This window comes from Clupea harengus, chromosome 5 (assembly GCF_900700415.2).
Source record: "Clupea harengus chromosome 5, Ch_v2.0.2, whole genome shotgun sequence".
NCBI lineage: Eukaryota > Metazoa > Chordata > Actinopteri > Clupeiformes > Clupeidae > Clupea > Clupea harengus.
The window spans coordinates 30606192-30627254 of record NC_045156.1 but is presented as its reverse complement, the minus strand read 5'-3'; the positions used below and the strand labels follow the sequence as shown (position 1 = coordinate 30627254).

The 21063-nt window shown below is 42.9% G+C and overlaps 2 protein-coding genes across 7 annotated transcripts in view; one reads left to right on the top strand and one right to left on the bottom strand.

Annotated features, from left to right (window-relative positions):
- Window positions 1-21063, bottom strand: part of LOC105903027 (E3 ubiquitin-protein ligase RNF123) — a 95663-nt gene that overhangs the window by 16726 nt on the left and 57874 nt on the right. The window lies entirely within an intron of this gene.
- Window positions 4877-8186, top strand: amigo3 (adhesion molecule with Ig-like domain 3). 2 transcript variants are annotated; one of them, XM_031568540.1, is made up of 2 exons: window positions 4877-5079; window positions 5284-8186. In XM_031568540.1, the coding sequence occupies exon 2, from the start codon at window positions 5469-5471 to the stop codon at window positions 6942-6944; it is 1476 nt and encodes a 491-aa protein (XP_031424400.1). In that variant the 5' UTR covers window positions 4877-5079; window positions 5284-5468; the 3' UTR covers window positions 6945-8186. The 2 variants fall into 2 exon arrangements, with proteins under 2 accessions (XP_031424400.1, XP_031424399.1); XM_031568539.1 differs by having other exon boundaries at window positions 5172-8186.

Below are 21063 nucleotides of genomic sequence, written 5' to 3'. Positions count from 1 at the left end.
ATGCTAACTGAAACCAGCCGCAGCCCTGAGAGGAACACCATATAAAATGGCATGGTTAATTACCTCAATGACCAAGATAGAACCACAAAGTAGTGAAATTACGCTGAAAATAGTTTAGGGATCATTAAGCTTAATCTTATGTGCAAGAGTGATTTTTACATCAGTCTCAGACACAAACAGACAATCTTGAAAAAGGTAACCAGATGATGCAATCTTTTAGAAACAGTGTCTTTCAAAACTACTCTGATGCAAGCAGAAGGATGGTGTGGCTGAACTGGCAGCTAAACAGAGTGCCTTTGAACACATGGCACCAGAGTGAGACTTACACAAGTGTGTGTGTGTGTGTGTGTGTGTGAGTGTATGTGAGTGTGTGTGTGTGTGTGTGTGTGTGTGTGTGTGTGTGTGTGTGTGTGTGTGTGAGTGTATGTGAGTGTGTGTGTGTGTGTGTGTGTGTGTGTGTGAGTGTATGTGAGTGTGTGTGTGTGTGTGTGTGTGTGTGTGTGAGGCAGCAAAACAGAGTGCCTTTGAACACATGGCACCAGAGTGACACGTACACAAGCCAGTTGGAACTACCATTTATCATTTGGGTTTTTACATTTTCATTTAACTTTGTTTCAGTGGAAGATTAATGGATTTGGGGACCACTAAGAGAATATTTGTCTTGCTGAGATTTGAAGGGCTTTATGTAACGGTTCCTTTTGTTCATTTTTCTATAGAACATGTTTTTTAAGGTTACCAGACCATCTCATTTTGGTAGAAAAATATGTATCCACGTGGTAATGTTAATGGACTGCATGTATACAGCGCTTTTCTACTCATAGATATCTCAAAGCGCTTTACAGAAGAATGCCTCAGACATCTACCCATTCATACACCGATGGCAGAGGCTACCATCTAAGTTGCCAAGCTGCACATTAATAACAGTTAGGGCTTCAGTGTCTTGCTCAAGGACACTTTGACACTAAGGAGGAGTCGGGATCGAACTAGCAACCTTCCGATTGTTGAACGACTCCTGTACCTCCTGAACCACTATCGCCATAGTAACCTTGTTGTCATTTTGTGCTCCTGCAGCATGCAGAAGGTGGTTTTAGCCATGTGCAGTCGATTCTTACATACCACACCACATTTTTACATTTCAAATGTGTTGGTATATCTGCTCCGGAGTCTCATATACACACACACACACACACACATACATGCTCACAGTCATTAGCAGGAAGGTATCCTTCCAAACAAGGGGCTCTGTGTGTGTGCGTGTGCGTGTGTGTGCATCTGATCGATCAGTCTCATCAGGGTTAACCCGTTGGTCCCCAACACTGGCCCTGGCTCTCACACTTTTTTAATGCTTAGAAAATCTACACTGGTACAGGCGTCATTTTTAGTCATTGAACAGGGAACAGAAGAGAGAATCCTGTGACACCTCAGTGACACCTCAGTGACACTAGTCACATCCTCACTCTGACTTGCCTTGGCATCAGTGAGGTGTGGAATGACACAAAAGAACATCCTGTCACCATTTTTTCCTGATTTTTTCCTTTCCATGTTTAAAAATAGGAGCAGTAAAATGAAGAAAACTACTTTTCCCGACCTCCATTTTTCTGTAAATGGCATGTCTCTTGATGTACTTTGTCATCTTCCAAATGATCTGCAATTTATGCACAGTGCAGATAAAAAGATTTTTGAGCAACTGAACAAGAACAATGATGTTTCTCATCTCAACACTCTGATCTTTCTTGCTTTTGCACAAGAACATCTTCATGTTTCAGTAGTCACTAAATCTGTTTAGGACACTATATTGGACCAAAAACATTAAAAATAGCCCTGAGGTGTGTCTTTGTTGCCAATCACCATTACCAGTCTGGACACTGAAGATTCTGGAGGTACTTTTGGATATTTTTATACAATTTCTGTTTAAAAAAAAAAAAAAAAAAAAAAACTATGACGCAGCAAGTGCTCTAAATCTCAGCGAGAGATAAATAAATAGACATTGATAATGGTGGAAATGAGACAGCGGATTTTCAATGGAATATCTACAGAGCATACAAAGCCCCATTTCCCTCCAGCATCACCCACTCCTGTGTTTCAACAGCACATTATGCCAACTCATCCCACATCATGTTAAACATGCTCATATGTCATTAGAAAAGCCTGCTGCAATTACGTTTGCATAACTGACAATTGTTGTGCTGTTTAGTTCAAGTATTTTTTTTTATTCGTCACATACAACAAATGTAGTGAAATGTAAAAGGGTCTACGCTCCACACTGCGCAAAAATAAAATAAAATAAAATAAAATAGGAATTTCTAAAATTCCTTTAAGGAAGCATTCAAACGGTCTTTGGGTTTCTTGTATCGGAGACTAATGAAAGGAAGCCATATCTGAGACTGACCAATGAAAGGAAGCGATTCAAATGGGAAAAGGAAATAGATACTGGGCAAAAGACGATAAAAAAAGATGACGGACAAGTCTAAGGTAACGCAGCAGTAAGGAGTTTTGGTTGAAAACTAGCAATCTCATCTGAAAAGGCATGCAAAGACCATACAAACAACAGCACAACTGGCACTGATAACGGGCCTGCTAACATGCCAACTTCTGTCTTCGGGTGATGGTTGGCAATGTGGTGTTGTGAAAGCAATGTTTGGCAGGGTTGTCTGACCAGGAGACAGAACCACTGCGTAGTCAAGGGCCAAGGCAGCTAGTTGGAACATCAGTGTGTTTACCTGTCCTTCACATATCCCATGGGAATTAACTTGAAAAGATGATATCAGTACTACTTCCTTATAAAAACGTTCAGGCAAAGGAGCTGGTGTGTGATAATCCGCCATTGTTGACATGATTATCCACCATTGTTTGTATGACAAAAAAGTTATTTTTACACAGGTTAACTACCGCAGCTTTAAGGTGTTTTGGATCACACAGAAGAAAAAACCGTGAGATGCAGAACAACCTAAACAGGCTGGAGGAGTGCTAGACACCATCTGTCCAGTCTGGTGGAGGAGATATGATTGAGGGTGCATTGGTGCATGTCAAGTGGGGGATTTGTACAGAGTAAAATGATTGGTGGTGGGGCTATAACTCAATTCTACACTGTCATGTCGCACCCTGTGACAGCACTTGACTTGACTTGAACCAATTTGATCCTACAAGAGGGACAACGACCCAAAGCACTGCTCCAAGACCTATTTAGGGAAGACACTGTCAAGCTGTATAGCTGCCAAGTTTGAGATAGCTGCACAATTAGGGGGTAGTGAGAAGAAACTGCCAAAACGGATCACATTTTCTTCAAATGGTTAAATACAGTGTATTTCATCTGAGGAATGAATGAAATGATGTCACTACATCCGGTCTTTCCTCTCTGAAATCACTCTCCATTCCATGTGCTTGATCACCCCTTATTCATGCTGATACAGTGGGATTTCAAATGACTCTATGACTATATGATGGTGAGCTATTGTTTGCATGTGTTTGTGGTTGTGTCGACTGGAGAGAATAGCAGCCCTGGGCGATGGCCCTCAGCGCTGCATCAGAAGATCAGAAGTCATATTTGATGACAGCCCTCAGCACTGCATCAGAAGATCAGAAGTCATATTTGATGACAGCAGTCAGGGCATCAGACACCATGGCCACAGGGACATACAATAACAGTCAACATGAATACACACTCCACCACCAAAAATGCATGACAAAAAGTTATATATGCAAACCTTTAGTAACCTTTATATAAAATAGTCACCTGAACAGAAAGTTGCAGAGAAACAATGACGTCATGTAATACACCGATAACACACTCCGATCATAAGACATTCTTGAATAGCAATGTTCTTAAACACCATCACTATAATGCTATACTTTTGACATTGTTTGAGTCGTCACTGGGACCCAATTAAGAGGGACAGTTGGAGTGAAACCACTTTGATTTTCACCCACCATCTTTCTTGCCTTAAAAGCTTGCCCCGCCTCTGTATTTCCCCTTGGTTCTAAACCTGATCATTAGCAGTCATCAGTGAAAAACAGGCATTTGCACAACTAGAAAAAAACAGTCTGACAAATCAGCGCATGGCAAAATAACACTGCTGTACGTCAAGGCAAAACAAATCCATGAAGAAAGAGCTACCGTGGAGCAATAGGATGGAGGAGAAAAACATGAGGTTTTTACAAGCCCTCCCTTCCACAACCCTGAGCTCTGACCAATCACTGCTCTGAGGGAGGGGTCAGAGAGGGAGGAGGATGTCAGAGCGAGTGTGTGAGAGAAGCAGAAAGAGAAAGAGCGGAGAAAGAGGAGAGAGAGGGAGAGAGAGAGAGACCACAGGGCGATGTGTACGTGCGAAAGAAAAGACAGAGGAAAAAGAGAGAGATCAATAAGGAGGGACACGTAAAGCTGAGTAAAGCTGCAGAGCAAATGAAATCATATGAAAACAGAGGCAACGAGGAGAGAAGAGAGGAGTGACTCAGAGCGTATTGGAAAATTAAAGCAAACACCCTCGAGTTGGGAAAGTACCAGAAGCAGAAGGAAAGAAGGATGGAGAAACGGACTGCACTGCACTTGGATGTGAAGGGGAGCTGTGAAGATCCATCATAATAACACCATACCCAAGAAGAATGCAACTTAAGTTTTGGGATCTTTGATGGGGGATTGTGACGAGCGCTTAGCAGAAACATGGGGGATGGATGTCCGTCCTGAGCTAAGGGGGAAAAGCTGACAATCTGCTGGGAAATGTATGTGACTGCACTTTGATGACAATCCTCTGCCCAGAGCCCTTATAGTTAGTTGACTAAAGGGCATTACCAGATATGCAAACTAACAAAACCGCGGGAAAGTGGCACACATAAGAAACATTAAAAGCCAATGCACTTCGATTCTTGACTGTTAAGATAGAACAACTGGGTGTTGCAGAAAACACAGGACTAAAAGTAGGACCTTTCATCAGACCAACTTCAGAAAAGCATCCTGACTCTCAGGCAGCACTTCAAGCGTTTTGATTTCAAGCGAATCCCATTGTCACATACTGGAATAATCATTCAGGGCCCAACCAACGCTGTTCTCATTTGGGATATCTACTGTTTCTTTTCATACTATTGGTAAGTAATAGAGTCATTGATTTTGCTTGCATCTGGTCTAATACACTTTCAAAAATAAGGATAAAAAGATGAATTCCTCCATTCTCTCTCAGATATCTTCTCTTCATAAAGCACCGGTGGAAGGCACCAATTATTGAAATTCTGTGACCAATTAGCTAATTGTATGGCTACGTTCTCATAGTCCTCCTCTTCTCTTCATTGCAGCTCTCCAGGCAGAATACGCTTTTTTAACTACTTCAAACTACTACACAGTGTGCTCTCCCCAGAAACTGGCATCCGATTCTTGAAAAAGGCACTGGGATGTGCTCAGACATTGTGGATTTTCTTGTTGTGAGGAGGAAATTCTGGCTAATTTGCAAAACATTCCTACCAGTATTACTGCAAGCATCATGTTGTGGGCTTGGGGTGTGGTCCTAACCTTGCTGCTGGGCTCAGTTCCATTGCCACTGGCTGGAGGCAGCTGTCCTGCGGAGTGTTTGTGCGCCTCTGATATCCTCAGCTGCAGCTCCATCAGCTTGAAGCAACTGCCTGCCACACTGCCCTCGACAGCTGCCACACTAGACTTTAACCACAATCAACTGTCACAGCTTGAAGAAGGCAGCTTCGCAGGACTGCCTCGTCTGGATTCACTACAACTGGCCCACAACCGACTTGTCGCGCTGGCGAGAGGAACCTTCCGGAATGCCAGCAGCCTGAGGCATCTGGACCTGTCGTCCAACCTCCTCCGAGTCGTCGAGCAACACTACTTCCAAGAGTTGGTCGGGATGGAAGAGCTGCTTCTCTTCAACAACCGCATCACCCAAGTGGAGAGTTTAGCCGCCGGGCTCAGCAGCAACCTGCGCAAAGCCTACCTGAGCCACAACCTCCTCACGGACTTCCCCTTTTTTTCAATCCAGGAGCACAGCCACCCTTTCCTGAGCACACTGGACCTCTCCTCCAACCGCATGACCAGACTACCAGTGGAGGACATCTGGGCACTACCGCCCGCGGTGCAGAGTGGCCTCTTCCTGCACAACAACACGCTGATCTGTGAGTGCTCCATGTACGGTCTCTTCCTGCACTGGGAGCAGCGGGGCTTTGCCTCGGCTCGGGAGTACCACCGAGACCACACCTGTCTGTTGTACGGAGAACGACGAGCTTCGGTGCGATTCTTCCAGCACAGACGCTTCTTTGAAAACTGCACTCTGCACATGCCACAGGTGGGAGAGAGAGACGGCGGCAGCCTGCTGGCCTATGTCGGCGATTCGATCACACTTGAGTGCCAGACTTCACTGCAAGGAGGGCAGCACACGAGGTACTTCTGGGTTTCGCCCCACCAGGAGTACATCGCACCCCCAGGCAACACTCAGGGCTCACTGCACATGCATGCCAACGGGAGTCTGGAACTCGTCTCCGCACAGGTGAAAGACTCTGGAGTGTACTGGTGTATGGCCCTGAACCGCCGGCGCAACGAGACCCGAGAGGTGAACGTGACGGTGGTGCCGCGGCACGTGGAGTACGAGCCCTTCAACACCGGCTTCACCACCCTGCTGGGCTGCGTGGTGACCCTGGTGCTTGTCCTTATGTACCTGTACCTGACCCCCTGTCACTGCTGGTGCCGTAAGCAGCCCCCTGCCCCCACCACCACCACCCCCAGCCCGGCCAATGAGTGCAGTGCGGCGCAGTCGTCCATCCTGACACCATCCACGCCCCCCGCCACCACTGAGGGCCCCGGACGGAGGGTCAGTAATATCAAGCACGTGGTGTTTCGGGAGCCCGTCAGGGAGGTGCAGAATGGGCGGCTTCTGCACATAAAACCTCAGGTGCGTCACGATGCGTCAGAGCCTGTGACCTCGGTTTTTTCGGACACACTCATCATCCGGTAGCCCTGCCCTCCTGCCCTGACACCCACTGCTCCCCCTAACCCAAACCCCAGCCTGATGACTGAGTGGGGCGCTCCACAAGGGCAGCCATCCTCACAGCCTCTGAGAAACAGAGCAAGAGTACTGCAAAGCATAGATAAGTGGGGTAGAAGAAAAAAAGAAAGGACTGAGAGAGGATATTTTCTGAGACCAGAGTAAGACACACAGAGGCAAGACAGAGTGCCTCATATAAGTACCTGCAAAACACTAAGTCTAAAGGGTGGAGATCCTCTCCTTTAGTACCTTAAGAGACCCTTAGCTATGAATGCCTTCTTAACAAATAGAAATAACCCACTGCATTATACAGAAGCACCTTTTCCTTTTCACAAAAACCCAGTAGCTTCAGAGACCTACAAATGCTGTTGTATATGTATATATATGTTCAGCAGAGACCTACAAATGCTGTTGTATATGTATATATGTTCAGCAGAGACCTACAGATGCTGTTGTATATGTATATATGTTCAGGAAGTGACCTACAGATGCTGTTGTATATTTATATATGTTCAGCAGAGAACATTTCAGTTGTGGAAAAAGGATAGACTAAACGACAACTGTGACCAATTATGGATTCCATTCCCACTGTGACTAACAGCACATTTTTTTATTTGACTAGCCTACTTCATTTAGATAGAATGGGTGGGGCAAGTGTGCTTTGATTGACTAGCTACTTCATTTAGATAGAATGGGTGGGGGAAGTGTGCTTTGATTGCAACTTCATTTAGATAGAATGGGTGGGGGAACTGTGCTTTGATTGCACTTTAAGACAGAGAAGGGTAATTGAAATGTGTCATATTGATGTTTGCCCATCTTGAGGTCTCGACTTGACTTATTGACTAAATATCAGGAGGGAAATGGAGAATTGACCATATGACAAGAACAGATCTTTTTAATGGACAATAACAGTGTGACAACAACTGAAGGGGTGGAACAGACAGATCACTTCCATCTGGTAACCTTCCCACTCACCATCCCATCATTCAACCCTTTCTTTTCCCCTTCCTCATCACCTTCCCTTTTCCCCTTCTACCTAAGCCCTAATAAACCATTCTGCTTTAACATTTGAGCTGAACGTCTGCTTGTTCTTGTGAGACAAAGGGGGGAAATCAAAGCTGACCATTGAACCTGTGTGCATGTGTGTGGTAGTAGTAGTAAGGTCTAATGGGCATAGAGTGATTAAGCAATATAGTACGAGTGCGAGTGGGGTAGGTAGGTAAGGGATATTCCCACGGGTGGTGTTCGGCCGTAGCCACGAGGCCAGAGGCTGAGTGGCGCAGGCAACAATTTTACAATTTACAATTTTAGAGTCAACCAATTAACATTTAAACACGAAGTTATTGATTAAAAAAATGTTTATTTCGCCATTGTTTCTCCGCAACAAAAAAATAGTTCCATTGTCAACGTCTTTTGGAATTATAAGAACTTTGAATTAACGATTATTTGTATCTTAATTGTATCAACGTGCTATAGAATGTTTCATCGCGGAGTGATTTATTATTAGCTGTGAAAAGTCCAAGTTGGGATGATGTCCTGGGATATTGCAACTCATGGAACGTCTCTTGTCCAATCAGAAACAGCTAAATAATTCAATAGAACCCAATTGTTTTATAATCTTTCTTAATAAACTGATTATGAACACTCTCAGACCTGGATGAGCAACCCAGTGTGAACCACAGACACATTTTTGATGCCGTGTTGTTTTGTGATGCCATGAAACCTAACTATGGAAATAAACAGATAAATTACTCATAAGGAGAAGCTATCTCTACAACTAACAACTCCAACTAACGCCTCATGTCTTTTGGATGTGTTTATGCATGATTCCATCATCCTCATCAATGCCTCAATAAATCATCAGCACGATTAGCTTCATTGATAACGATCCACATGCTGTCGATAACTGGCCAAAAGCGGCACATTTCCTGTAAAAAAATATTTAATCGTGTCCTTTGACCAAAACAATTTGATCAAGGTGGTTAGCCTCTTCATGTGATCATCTAAGATGGCGGACAGACACGAAACAGACACAACACACAGATTCTATTTCATTTAAAAGACAAAACTCAAAAGGAAATCCAGAATGGACCGGGTTCTACGCACAAAAGGATCGAGTGAAGCAGGACATTGTTGGACAGGCGGTCGTGTGATGCACAAATAATCTCTTAATTATTTATATGCACAGCTGCGGCAAGTGCAATGACACACAGGGAAACTCTGCCCTGAAATGCATGTAATGCAGCAGGTCATGGCAAATAATCCCGATGTGTGCATGTGGGATAGACATGACAGAAAACACACCTTCTCCACTTATCAGCACTATGAAATTGTTCCATTGTATGTGGGCCACCCAAAAGTCAGCTCTACCTACCTAATGTAAGGGTAGCCAGGTCTAGAGCTGTGCAGTGAATACACTTCACTCTACGGCATTTTAAGAGACAGATTACAATTACACAATGGCAACAAATTATTAGAAAGTCAAATTTACAAATATACCGGTGTCAGCTTTGACATTGCATCTTGACAGTATGGTCTTACTAACAGTAACTTTTCGTTCACAAATCAAAATGAATCAACTTTCATCATTACACTGAATTCCAGTTTTTGTTGTCAAAGCACACCCATTCAACACTAAATGTATTTCAGATGGACTGATTGCTTCACAATGTCAATATTGTTAAAAGAGAGAGAGAGAGAGAGAGAGAGAGAGAAAGACTTTAGTTAACCATTACCAACATATCCTGACATAACATTATCATCTAAATTGGCTCTCCATCATTGAGCCCAACTCAGCTGCAAGAAAACTGGGTATCATGATTGAAGTTTCTCCTAGTATGGGGCCTCTGCCTGGCCTCTTTATGCTGCTTTTTATGGACTACTGCCACCCTTTTTCTGACAGGCTTTCCTGCATATATGATAAGACCTTTGCAGGTGATCCAGAACACGACGTCTGTTTTTTGATCAGCCAAAGAAGACATCCCCCCAGCCACCCCTCTGCTGATCTGATCACTCTTCACTGGCTCCCTGTAGCGGCTTGAATTCAACCCAAATCTCTTACCTCACGTGACTACAGAGATGCTACTGGATCTGCACCATTCATTCTGTCATTCAGATCGACTGCCGCTCTGGACCAGTTCATTCAGATCGACTGCCCCTCTGGACCAGTTTGTTCTTCTGGGGAACAATGGCTGGGTCTACCTTCTCTCCACAGCAAGAGATCCCAATCGAGGCTTGCCACTCATTTGTAGTAACTTGGTGGTGGAATGACCTCGCCCATTTTGCCTGTTCTTTTCCTATAAATGCTTTGATATTTTTCAAAAATCTTTTAGAGGCTGATCTCGAAAACCGATCTGTTATTCCAATGTACTTGTTACATTCTCTTATTTATATGTAACAAACAGTTAAGCTAGTAGGTCGTGTATGATGTTGTATAGGTTATAATTATAAGAATGTTCCTTGTTATAATTATTATTTTGTGAAAATTGTTATTTTATTATAATCTATTATTAATATTGTTGTTTGCACTCTGTGTTTATTTTGTTATTGTTAAAGTTCTACATTTTTAAATAAATGTTTTATGTTGCTTTGGATAAATGCTGCTAAATACTCAACCATAACCTTATAATTTCATACTTTCTCAAAATAGCTTTGCATACCAACAGTTCCCATTACCTCAACTTTAAACTGTCCCTGCGGTGGTGCCTGACACTTCACTTCAGGTTGGGTCACAGTTTTCTGGTGGGAATAATTACTGATATGTTGTCTGCATTTCCCTTCTGGCCAGCACACTTAATGTACTACTGAATTATCATCATCATTAACACAGTTGGTTATTCTGTAAACCAGTCATTTCTAGAGAAACTGTATCCACTGTAGCAATTTAAATATCGTCGGCCTTATTCAACTTCATGAAATTCTGATTTGCCCAAATCTGCCCCAATGCGTCTCCCAGCCATTTGAGTTGAATATAACACACTCATGCCATAAAAAAATGCAAATGCTATTGCATTTATGCATAAGGGTTTTTCAGTCAAAGAAAGATAACACACCTATCTTTTATCTAATAATAATTTTAAACTCAAGATCACTGCTCAAACATCTATCAATAATCAAAAGCAACAAATGTTATAATGATAATTTGATAAATTGATAATTTCTTTGGGTTTGATTTTCCTATTTAATTAACAAATACAATATGCTGTAATCTAAACATATATCTGCGAAATATATTTCTTCATCATGTTATACACACACACACACACACACACACACACACACACACAGTATTAACATTATTATCACCAAAGACACAAACTGATCAAGGCAATACCAATAGTCAATGAGGAGTTCCAGTGTGAGAGGCACTGACACTCTCCCAAACCCAGCTGTGGAAGCAATCCAGATTATTTTCATGTCAAAGGGCACTTTAGAGCAAAAGACTCATTCCTTCCTATTATTGTTATTGTTGTTGGTTGAAAATCAATACCTGGGCCCTGTTCGTCGTACCTCGTTTAGCGAGTTACCGAGATCATTTTCAGGATGAGATAATATAAGTCTCTCTTTTCAGTTCGTCAAAGCAACGTTTGGCTAAATCACCATAGCAACACATCAATAAACTTGAACCTGCTCCAGCGCATGCTAATTTAAGTGAAGCTGGATAAGCTTGCCACACCCCCGGAAAAAGGAGAGATCCCATTGACCAAGGAGCGATATTAGTTAGATTAGCGCTTCATAGGAAGAGAGTTCTTCACGATCGCCAATTGCCCTGATAAGTGAAGTCTGGTTCGAATTAATGACATTGTTTGACCGCGGATCAGCCTTGGACGAACCGACATAGCCTGTCCTCAATCATCGCGGTAATTTAAACTGGCTAAAGGGACATTTGATCGACTTAACTTAACCACTTACGACGAACGGGGCCCTGCTCTTTCCTCTGGTTTCAAAAGCATCAGCAACCATGTGTGCATTTTGCATACAACTTGGTGAGAGAACAAGAAATCATTAACATATACATAAAAAGAAACAGTGGAAGCTATATATGTAAATGTACACTATCGTTCAAAAGTTTGGAATCAACCCAAAAAATGACACATTTTCCAGGAAATCTCACATTTGTATCCATCAAATGAGATACAAAACGAATGAAACGTATAACTTCTATTAATTAGATATTATGATTTTTGTTGGAAATATCAATATTGTTCTTGAAAATTTGCTTTCATTAAAGAATTATCCATGTGCAGCAATTACAAGTTTTGCTGCATTACAGCTTGACTGACTGCTGTCCTAGAAAGGTCTCGCATAGGTCCATCACTTCGGATCACTGTCTCCAATCAAGTGCCGTTCAAAGAGTATAACATGGCAATGGAGTTATGCTAAATGGAGTCATTGCCTTCTTCTTACTCTATCCAATTACATACTTTACCCTCAGCCCCAGACCATCACATGTCCTGTACGTGCCTGAGAGTTGGTGTCAAGCACTCTTCCAGCATATTTGTATTTGTTCTGTGCCTCTCAAAGTGTTTTCTCTGTGATCCGAATACCTAAACTTAAGATTTGTCTGTCCCATTTTCTGCCAAATATTTTTTCTTAAACATCCTCCACCCAATGGTACCTTTTGCCAATTTTAGTCTTTTACTTTCTCTCAAATATGGCTTTTTTCATTGGCCAGTCTTGAATATGGCTTTTTTTCTTTGAAACTAAAAAAGCCAGCATTCCAGATTCCATTTGCCATTGAAAACGAAACTAATATTTCTGGGTATTATTTCATAAAGCTTCCGCTTCTCTTTATGCCCTAGTTAGAGCAGGTTGGTGGTGTTCTGTGAAGGATGTGGTGCACATCTTTGTAAGACATCTTCAGTTTCTTGCCCATTTCTTACATGGACTAGCCTTCATTTCTTAGAACAATAGCAGACTGATGCCATCATGGAGGCCGCTGTGCTCTTTCCGGAACCTTCCACAGATCTGTGCCTCAACACAATCCTGCCTATGAACTCTGGGCAGTTCAATTCAACCTCTTGGCATGGGTTTTGACACCTTATATAGACAGGTGTGTGTCTTTCCAAATCATGTCCAATCGATTAAATTGACCACAGGGGGACTCCAATCAAAGTGTAGAAACATCTCAAAGATGATCAAGAGAAATGTGAGGCACCTGAGCTAACTTTAAAGTGTAAGCAAATTTTACCATAAGGCTGCAGCAAAATGTAAAAAATAGTTAAAGGCTCTGAATACTTTCTGAACACAATGCAAATAAATGTATATAAATAAGCTCTTATTCCTGAGAGAGGATACAAGATATGTTTGGCAGTGTGGGGTGGAGCCCTGCGTGAGCTGATGTTCATTTGCTGGCTTTGCTAATGAGATTGCAGTACGCTTAGTAAACAGAGCCACCGCAGGATCCATCTGTCTATTTCAAATGACACGTCACCAGTAATGCAGTAATGGTATGTCAATGCAACTCATTACATTGACCTCCCATTTGAAGACCGTTTGCTTACTAGTAAGGCAACTGAACATGAAGGGATAAATCTCCAAGACATGTGAAGACAAAGAAGGATATCCAATCTGGTCCAAACTAACTGGGGCTCCTGAACAGAAACATCAGAACTGGATGAGCAGCGTTCGCACCAGGAGGCCCGGTGGGTGGAGGGTGAGCTAGAGCAGTGGTTCTCAAACTAGGGGTCGGGACCCCAAGTGGGGTCGCCAAACGTTTTTTGGGGGTCGCGAAATGATCTTGCTGCCCTGTGCATCAACATATTAGGCTTTGACATGCTGTATAGTCTATCAGAAATGGTGTTTTCTACATCAGGATGGATAAGGAAAACTAATATCGTCTCAGCAAGCAGTCTCATCTTTCAAGATGAAACTGAATTTAGACCTATAATATCCTGTCAAAATGTGTGGGGGGTCGCGAGACTTGGCAAATGGATTTCATGGGGTCCCCGGACAAAAATTTTGAGAACCACTGAGCTAGAGGAGGAATTGGAATGCACTGGGCAATCTTCTGCTGTGAAACCCTGGGTGCAGTATTAATGAGGATGGCATGGCAAAAGGCATTCCCCCGATGGAAGTGGCCTAATTAATAGAATAATGCACCCCGGCGTCACACTGCACAGACTGTTAAGGAATAGTTCTGGGAAAGTGATGACAAATTCAAACCAACCGGTAACACTGCAGCCTCACTCACAGGCACAGGATCATCGATACGATTGGTTCATATCAAGCATGCATTGTGAAGCCATTATGTGCTTCTAAAAGGTATACTGCATAGTCGATGCTACATTTAAGTAAGAAAACACCCGCCATACTATCGTTCACAAGCTAACCATCTCTGGATGCTGTCCCGATGTATGTATTTACCAACGGCCAAAATATCATTTTTGACATGCACATGCATATATTAGATGACTATCTCCCGTGGCAGAACCTACATCATTTCTAATCTTGATATTTACAACATACATTTTGGCATAATGCTGAAAACCCCTTGGTTGAGAGCTATTGTATGACTAGTATGGCTATCTGTTAGCTAAATACTTCCTCTGATTCCAACACATAGCACATAGCTTCTATGAAAGCACCCTGTCAAAGGCAGTGAAATATTGGTTTAAATAACATGAACACTGTTGCCCTAAAACTGACACTATGCAAGACATTGCCTTATCTATTATAAATCAGCATGATATTTGCACCATGTGTTTTCCATGATTAACACTCACTGATTGTACGCTGTATGTACAGATCAAGCAGCTTCTGTTTGCTAATGCTAATTCCAATCCATTCACTGAGGTTGTGCTAAAGGGGACGTGAGCTGGGTGCTGTGACCTCTCTGCCCCACTCTGGTGATTCTGGAAGTGGTGTTGAACATGACATAAGACTTAAGTGGTGTTCAGCATGACATAAGACTTAAGGTGTTGACATGACATAAGACTTAAGGTGTTGACATGACATAAGACTTATTGTGCCACCAAACCCCTACTTGTGATCGTTACGTGATCATTTGAAAAAGGGTTGACTAAGGTACACTGATGATAATCTGACGAGATTGTTGGACTAAATTCTCCCGTCCCTGATCTATTGACAACCACCAATCACTGCCCTGCCCCTGATCTATGAACAACCCCTTTCGTCTCCCCAGCAACCTGCGAGGGCAGCACAGCAGTCATGACTCCCACTGACTATAAATACACAGCACTCAGGAACTCTGCCCACAGCCAGCGTTCAGCCCTCAACCCTCTCCACAATCACCCACAGCAGGACACATGCCACTCAAACGCACGGGCCTTAGTCAATGAATCAGTGTACACTACCCACTGCAATTTATGAATAACAGGTTGTCATTTGGAAATAGCGGAGCATGTAAATATAATATTATGGCTACTTAGTGTCGGAAAGGTCAAATTGGTGAGCAGATTGAATAACAGACTAATGGAACTATCTGTTCTTTTCCAAGCCTCAGCATCAGCTTTATGGTTTAGCTAGAAAATCAGTATGATGATGACTGTGAAAGACTATGAGAATGGATTAACTATAAAACAGCTTGTGTCAGAGCGTATGTCACAACCTAACATCAAATCACTGTTCCATTATAAAAATGGACCCCCTTAGTGCAAGCACAATGGCAACAGGGGCAAGGGAAAACTCCCTGTTAGTCATTAAGGAAGCAGAACCACGGCACATAAGGGAGGACCCATCTGCTTGAGGTCGGCCGGGTGGAGATAGGAAGGGGGTGGGGGGAGGGTTGTGTGGCAGAAGGGGAAGGGAAACAACAAGTGTTGTACACAGCATGCATTTGGTAGATGTACATAATATATATACAGACATCAGGTGGTAAATACATGATGCATACAAAAACAGCTTAGTGGGTATACACTGTGCTCATAGGGTTACTGTTACAGAGGTAAGGAGAGTAAGAACATGTCGGTGGTGGCAATAATATATATTGCTTATAAATGCTAGCGTATCTGGCCCCAAACTCCAAAGGGTTCAAATTCACAGGTTATGCACTGCATTGCATTGCATCAAATATACGATAATGCAAGTAACACACCATGCAATCTTCAATAACATACCTTGTTCACAAATTATGTTCACATTTTGTATGCCTTCAAATCAATTTCTGAATAAATACATTGTCTAAATAACTATCCTAAAATGTCATTAAGTCATTTTCAGAAATGTCTTAAATTAATTTCTTAAAAGAATTCAATGACATCTGAAGTCAATGCAAAATCTAGCAATAAACAATATTTATCCTGTAAAAAATACAGCTAAGGTCAGAAGACATTAAAACTTAAAGAAAGAGACTCAGGCAACAGGAAGTTTGAGAGTTGAAAGAAAGAGAGCATCTTTAACAACTACATACAGAGGCACGTTCCTCCCAGTGGAAAGATGGCCCGCTCAAGTGGAAGTGGGGCACCTTATCGTGTCTGTAAAGCAGCGCCTAATGATTTGAAATACCTATGGAAACTCATGGTGGTTACAAAAAAGGGAAGAAATTCCAAGGAGTCAGGCCAGGTGGTGTTTTCATTTCAAAGGAGAAGAATGTGGTGTTTTCATTTCAAAGGAGAAGAATGTGGTTTTTTTTTTCATTTCAAAGGAGAGGAATGCCGTGATTACAGGCGAATTCCAACCTATCAGTCTGCTTAATGTGTAAGGAAAGATCTTCTTTAGTGTGGTATCAAAGAGGGTTTTTTTTTCTGGATGTTTAGAACATAGCAGCTTAATTTGGCATCAAATTCAGGCAGTGTGGACAGTAGGCAGATACCTCTGGGTGGGAGTCTGTTGTGGAAGGCAGTCAGTTACTTTCAGGTCCCTGACACGATTTCAGCATTAGTCAGGATATTTAGTTGTGCTTTAACACTGGTATCGTGACTGGATGTACCATTTCACCGTTTTCGGCTTTCACCACGGCAATGGAGGTCATTACAAGGGCATCTAAATGGGTTGTTGGTGGTCAAGTCCCGGTCACTCCCTATCCGAGCTTGTATGGATGACGACATGACGACGCTGACAACAACTGCTCCGTGTACCTGTCGTCTGTTGCCAAGTTGAATGACTGAAATGGGCAAGGATGAAGGAAACACTAATACATATGCCAGGTTTCACTATCAGTAAGGGAAAACTGGTGGTAGAGAGGTTTTATACTAATGGTGAGGTCATTCCTTCCATTGTAGAAAAACCTGTGAAGAGTTTACGTAGCTTGTTCAATTTCATATAAAATGACCAAGGACAGTTTTCAGAGCTTAGATAACTTCTCATGTCAATCTAATTGATGCTGCTACCATATAACATTTTTCACAGGCCACACATTTTGCCCAATCTTCACGAAATTTGGCACATGATTGTGAGAATGGCCCGAGCCGGCCATCTCACGATGTGGGGTGTAGGCTGCTGGAACGTGGTTGCAGGTAGGCAGGAGCACACACAGCGCAGGAGACAGTGGCGTTCTTATAAAAATTGCTTATTTTTTAACACGGGGTAATCACAACCCAAAAACATATTAACACAAAACAGTGTAATTAGAAACCCCAAATCATATAAACCAACCTGAACCAAACTAAAGCTGACTGTACTCTGTACTCACAACAGGTTTGGTGTATGTACCTGCCATTAGCTTTCTTCCAGTCGGCCCTTCTCCCCTCGTGGACCACAGTGAGAAGGGGGAGGGACTTCACTTTTTCCACAATGATATTATATTATAATATCACTTTCATATGATATTATTTGGCACAAAGCGTATTGAAGCATGGAAGGCCCCACAGTCGAGACAGGTTGACATGACAAGTTGGCCTAACTGATGCGGCCGCTACTTAGTATATCATGGAAAGGTTTTAAAACGTTTTCACAGGCCAAACATTGGCAGAGAGGAGGCCGAAGGAAACCTTCTCTTGCTTCAATGGACACAGCTCACCTCAGGGTATGGGAAGCAGCTGTTCTGAGTGTAAGGTTACACACAATAGGGTGAAGTGTAGTGTCCCCCACCCAACCTCTGACTGTCTCCTCCTCAAAACCCACAAAGCAAACCACATTGGGTCCAAATCTTATTAGCGGAGCACTGCCAGCTGCATCAGATGCCTTTTAGACGGCAGTAATGGAGGCAAATTGATTTCCGCAGCTGCTACATGCAGGAGACTCCAAGAAAACCACTGCACTCCATCTGTGCAGACTGGGCAGTGTTCATGTTGATGCCTTTGTTGCCGAGTTCCCTCCTTCATTGGGTATAATCAGGACAAGAGGATGCTCCAGTGTTCCGCCAGACAGGCTTGTTTGCATGTTTGTATCTAACAAAGGACCAGATATGAAGAATGGCCAGTCTAGAAGAGGACAGTGGTATTGGGATCTGCAGAGATCTGCTGTTCATCTCTGCACATCAATCAATCAATCAATCAATCAATTTGTTTATTTGATCAAGAGGGTACAGTGTACATTCATGAACATTAAAATGTAAATGCACCCAATTATAGCCAAAAGGCGAGTTTCCATTGGCAGTCCGTCTCCTTGTTTTTTTAGACAGATGTATTCCTCCTCCAGCAGAAAAACCGGAAATGAGGCGTTTAGCAAACCGCTGCAAGAATACCAACCTATGCAAATCCAGCAGGATCATTATTTGGATCATTTCACCCCCCTTGTTTCAGCACTGACCCCAGCAGGCACTCTGCCCACCTTAGGAGTCCAGCCACCGTTCCTGTCGGCATGCTAGCGTTAGCTGCCCCCACCAAGTCAGTGCGTGGCAAAGGTTTTTGAGGCTGGCTGGCTGGCTCAAGCCATCAGCTGGCACCGCGCCCAAAAAGCTCTCTTTTCCAGGGAAGCAATTATAGGCAAGGCAGCGAGGGGAAGTGCAAGGCCGTCGAGGGGAAGTGCAAGGCCGTCGAGGGATCCCTAGGCTCTTTGCTAGCTTTCCCCCCAGCCGACCACATTAATGAGCTCCCCCTCCAAGGATGAGAATTAGAGCCCAGCACCCCACCTGCCACTTATGCATGCATGCATCCATTATGTCCCATGGCGTCTGTCAGGCCAGGCACTCACTGCCTTGATAAAAACAAAGAATGGATGGATGTGAGAATGTGTGCAAATTCCTGACGACCGCAGTGATTGATACATGTACCATTTAGCTCGCTATTTCCTCTTGCTGTCACTAAGCTGCAAATGACAAATAGAATGCGTACTGTACACCACCTCCAGACCATGTGCAGGAGCATGCATGTTTTCCTTTTAGGCATAGAGAAGTGCTCAGCCTGATTGAAGTGCACACACACTGGAGATTCATGAGGCCCAGGACTGCTTAAAGATTGCAGCACCTTTACATTTCAAACTTCAGTGAATGTGTATTGCCAAAACTACTACCCAATATTAACTATTTTAAACAGCAAAGCATTTAAAATAACATTTGCCTAAATTTGCCTTAAGATGGTTCCCTAAGGTTTGCGCTCCGTAGCATCCGTTACAGGCTACAGTCGGTGGGAATACACAACACCCATTACTTTATAGTTATGGAAGACTGTATGAATGAAAATGTGTTATCTATGCCATGTTGTTTTTACCCAATATATTAATGGGATTTGTATGTGAAAGAGGAGAGAGAGAGAGAGAGAGAGAGAGAGAGAGGGAGGAGGGAGGAGAGAGAGAGAGAGAGAGAGAAACAGAGAGAGAGAGACCCAATCACGCTTTACCTGGCAGAGTGACTGTGTTGTTACTTCCAGGTGAAAAAATGCATTCCCATGTATATGCCGCACCCGAGTATTAACCCCAGGGCTGCAGAAATTTCACTAAATAAATGTATACACCACGGTTAAAAGTGGGAGCAAATGTATAAACCACGGTTAAAAGTTGGGAAAATACGTAAGTATTGCTCATTCATGAGTGCTTTTCTGACGCATTTGCATTTAACCAGACAAACGTATCGAACAGTCTAACACGTTTTTTTTATTGCTGTCGAGGAAGTGTCTATTGCAATATGTATGGCTATTGTTTTATCGTCGAGGCCTATGTTTCCAGTGGACCTTATCCCCCGTGACCTTGCTCCTTCATGGAATGAAAACGAATGATTAAGTCATTGCCATGTGAATAGAACACCCAATGAAGTGATGGGTGTTAACATTGTACTAGCAGCGCTAGGACTGGGAAATGTGCATAACTGCACATCTCACTCGGGTATATTTGGTATTCATTTTTTAAATAATGTTATTGAAAACAACCTCTGGCTCCTAGTAGCCCTTACTGTGCAGCTTCTAACTCACATTTAGAACTTCTGTGCAAACACTGAAAAGATGGCCCCCTGCATTTTGAAATACTCTGCCATCATTGCCAGACATACTTCTAACCACCCACCTTGCTCATTTCCCTTGCCTCCCAGACCTGCTCACACCACACATTCAGAGCCTTGGCTCACTGACATCCTCCAAGAGCAATGCACTATACTGAAGGAGATGAAAGTGGCCAAAGTTTCAGAGCAATCTTAAGCTCTTCTCTGACTTCTATTCTGTCCCTCACTGTCCACCATTACGCTGTGGTACCCATCAGCGACCAATTCTCCTCACCAAGTGGACATATTCCGTTTCTCCCAGCTAACGACACATCACTCCCCTCTTCCAGAGAAGCTTCTTGAATCTTAAAACACCAGATCCCCTCCATCCTCCTACAAGCCATGTCACCCGCAGTCATCTCAACCATTACAAATGACAAATACAGCACTTACTATAGGCAGCCACAACATTTAACAGGTCCGCCTATATAAATAAATGAGAAAAAAAATTATCTTCTTCGACAATCAGAAAACCTACTGTTTGAATTAGATACTATATATACTATGGAAAGACGGTTTAGGAAATGGAATGGAAAATGGCTATTTTTCCATTGAAAGACAAATTACACTGCAGAACGCCAGCAGGGGCTCAAGACCTGTGGTTCCTTCAGTGTTTAGAGACTATAAGCTCCAGACCTGTGGTTGCTTCAGTGTTTAGAGACGATCGGCTCCAGACCTGTGGTTGCTTCAGTGTTTAGAGACTGTGGGCTCTCCGTGGTGTTTACAGTCATTGGTATTTATCATTCACTACAGACCACACCTCCAAACAGATATTGTATT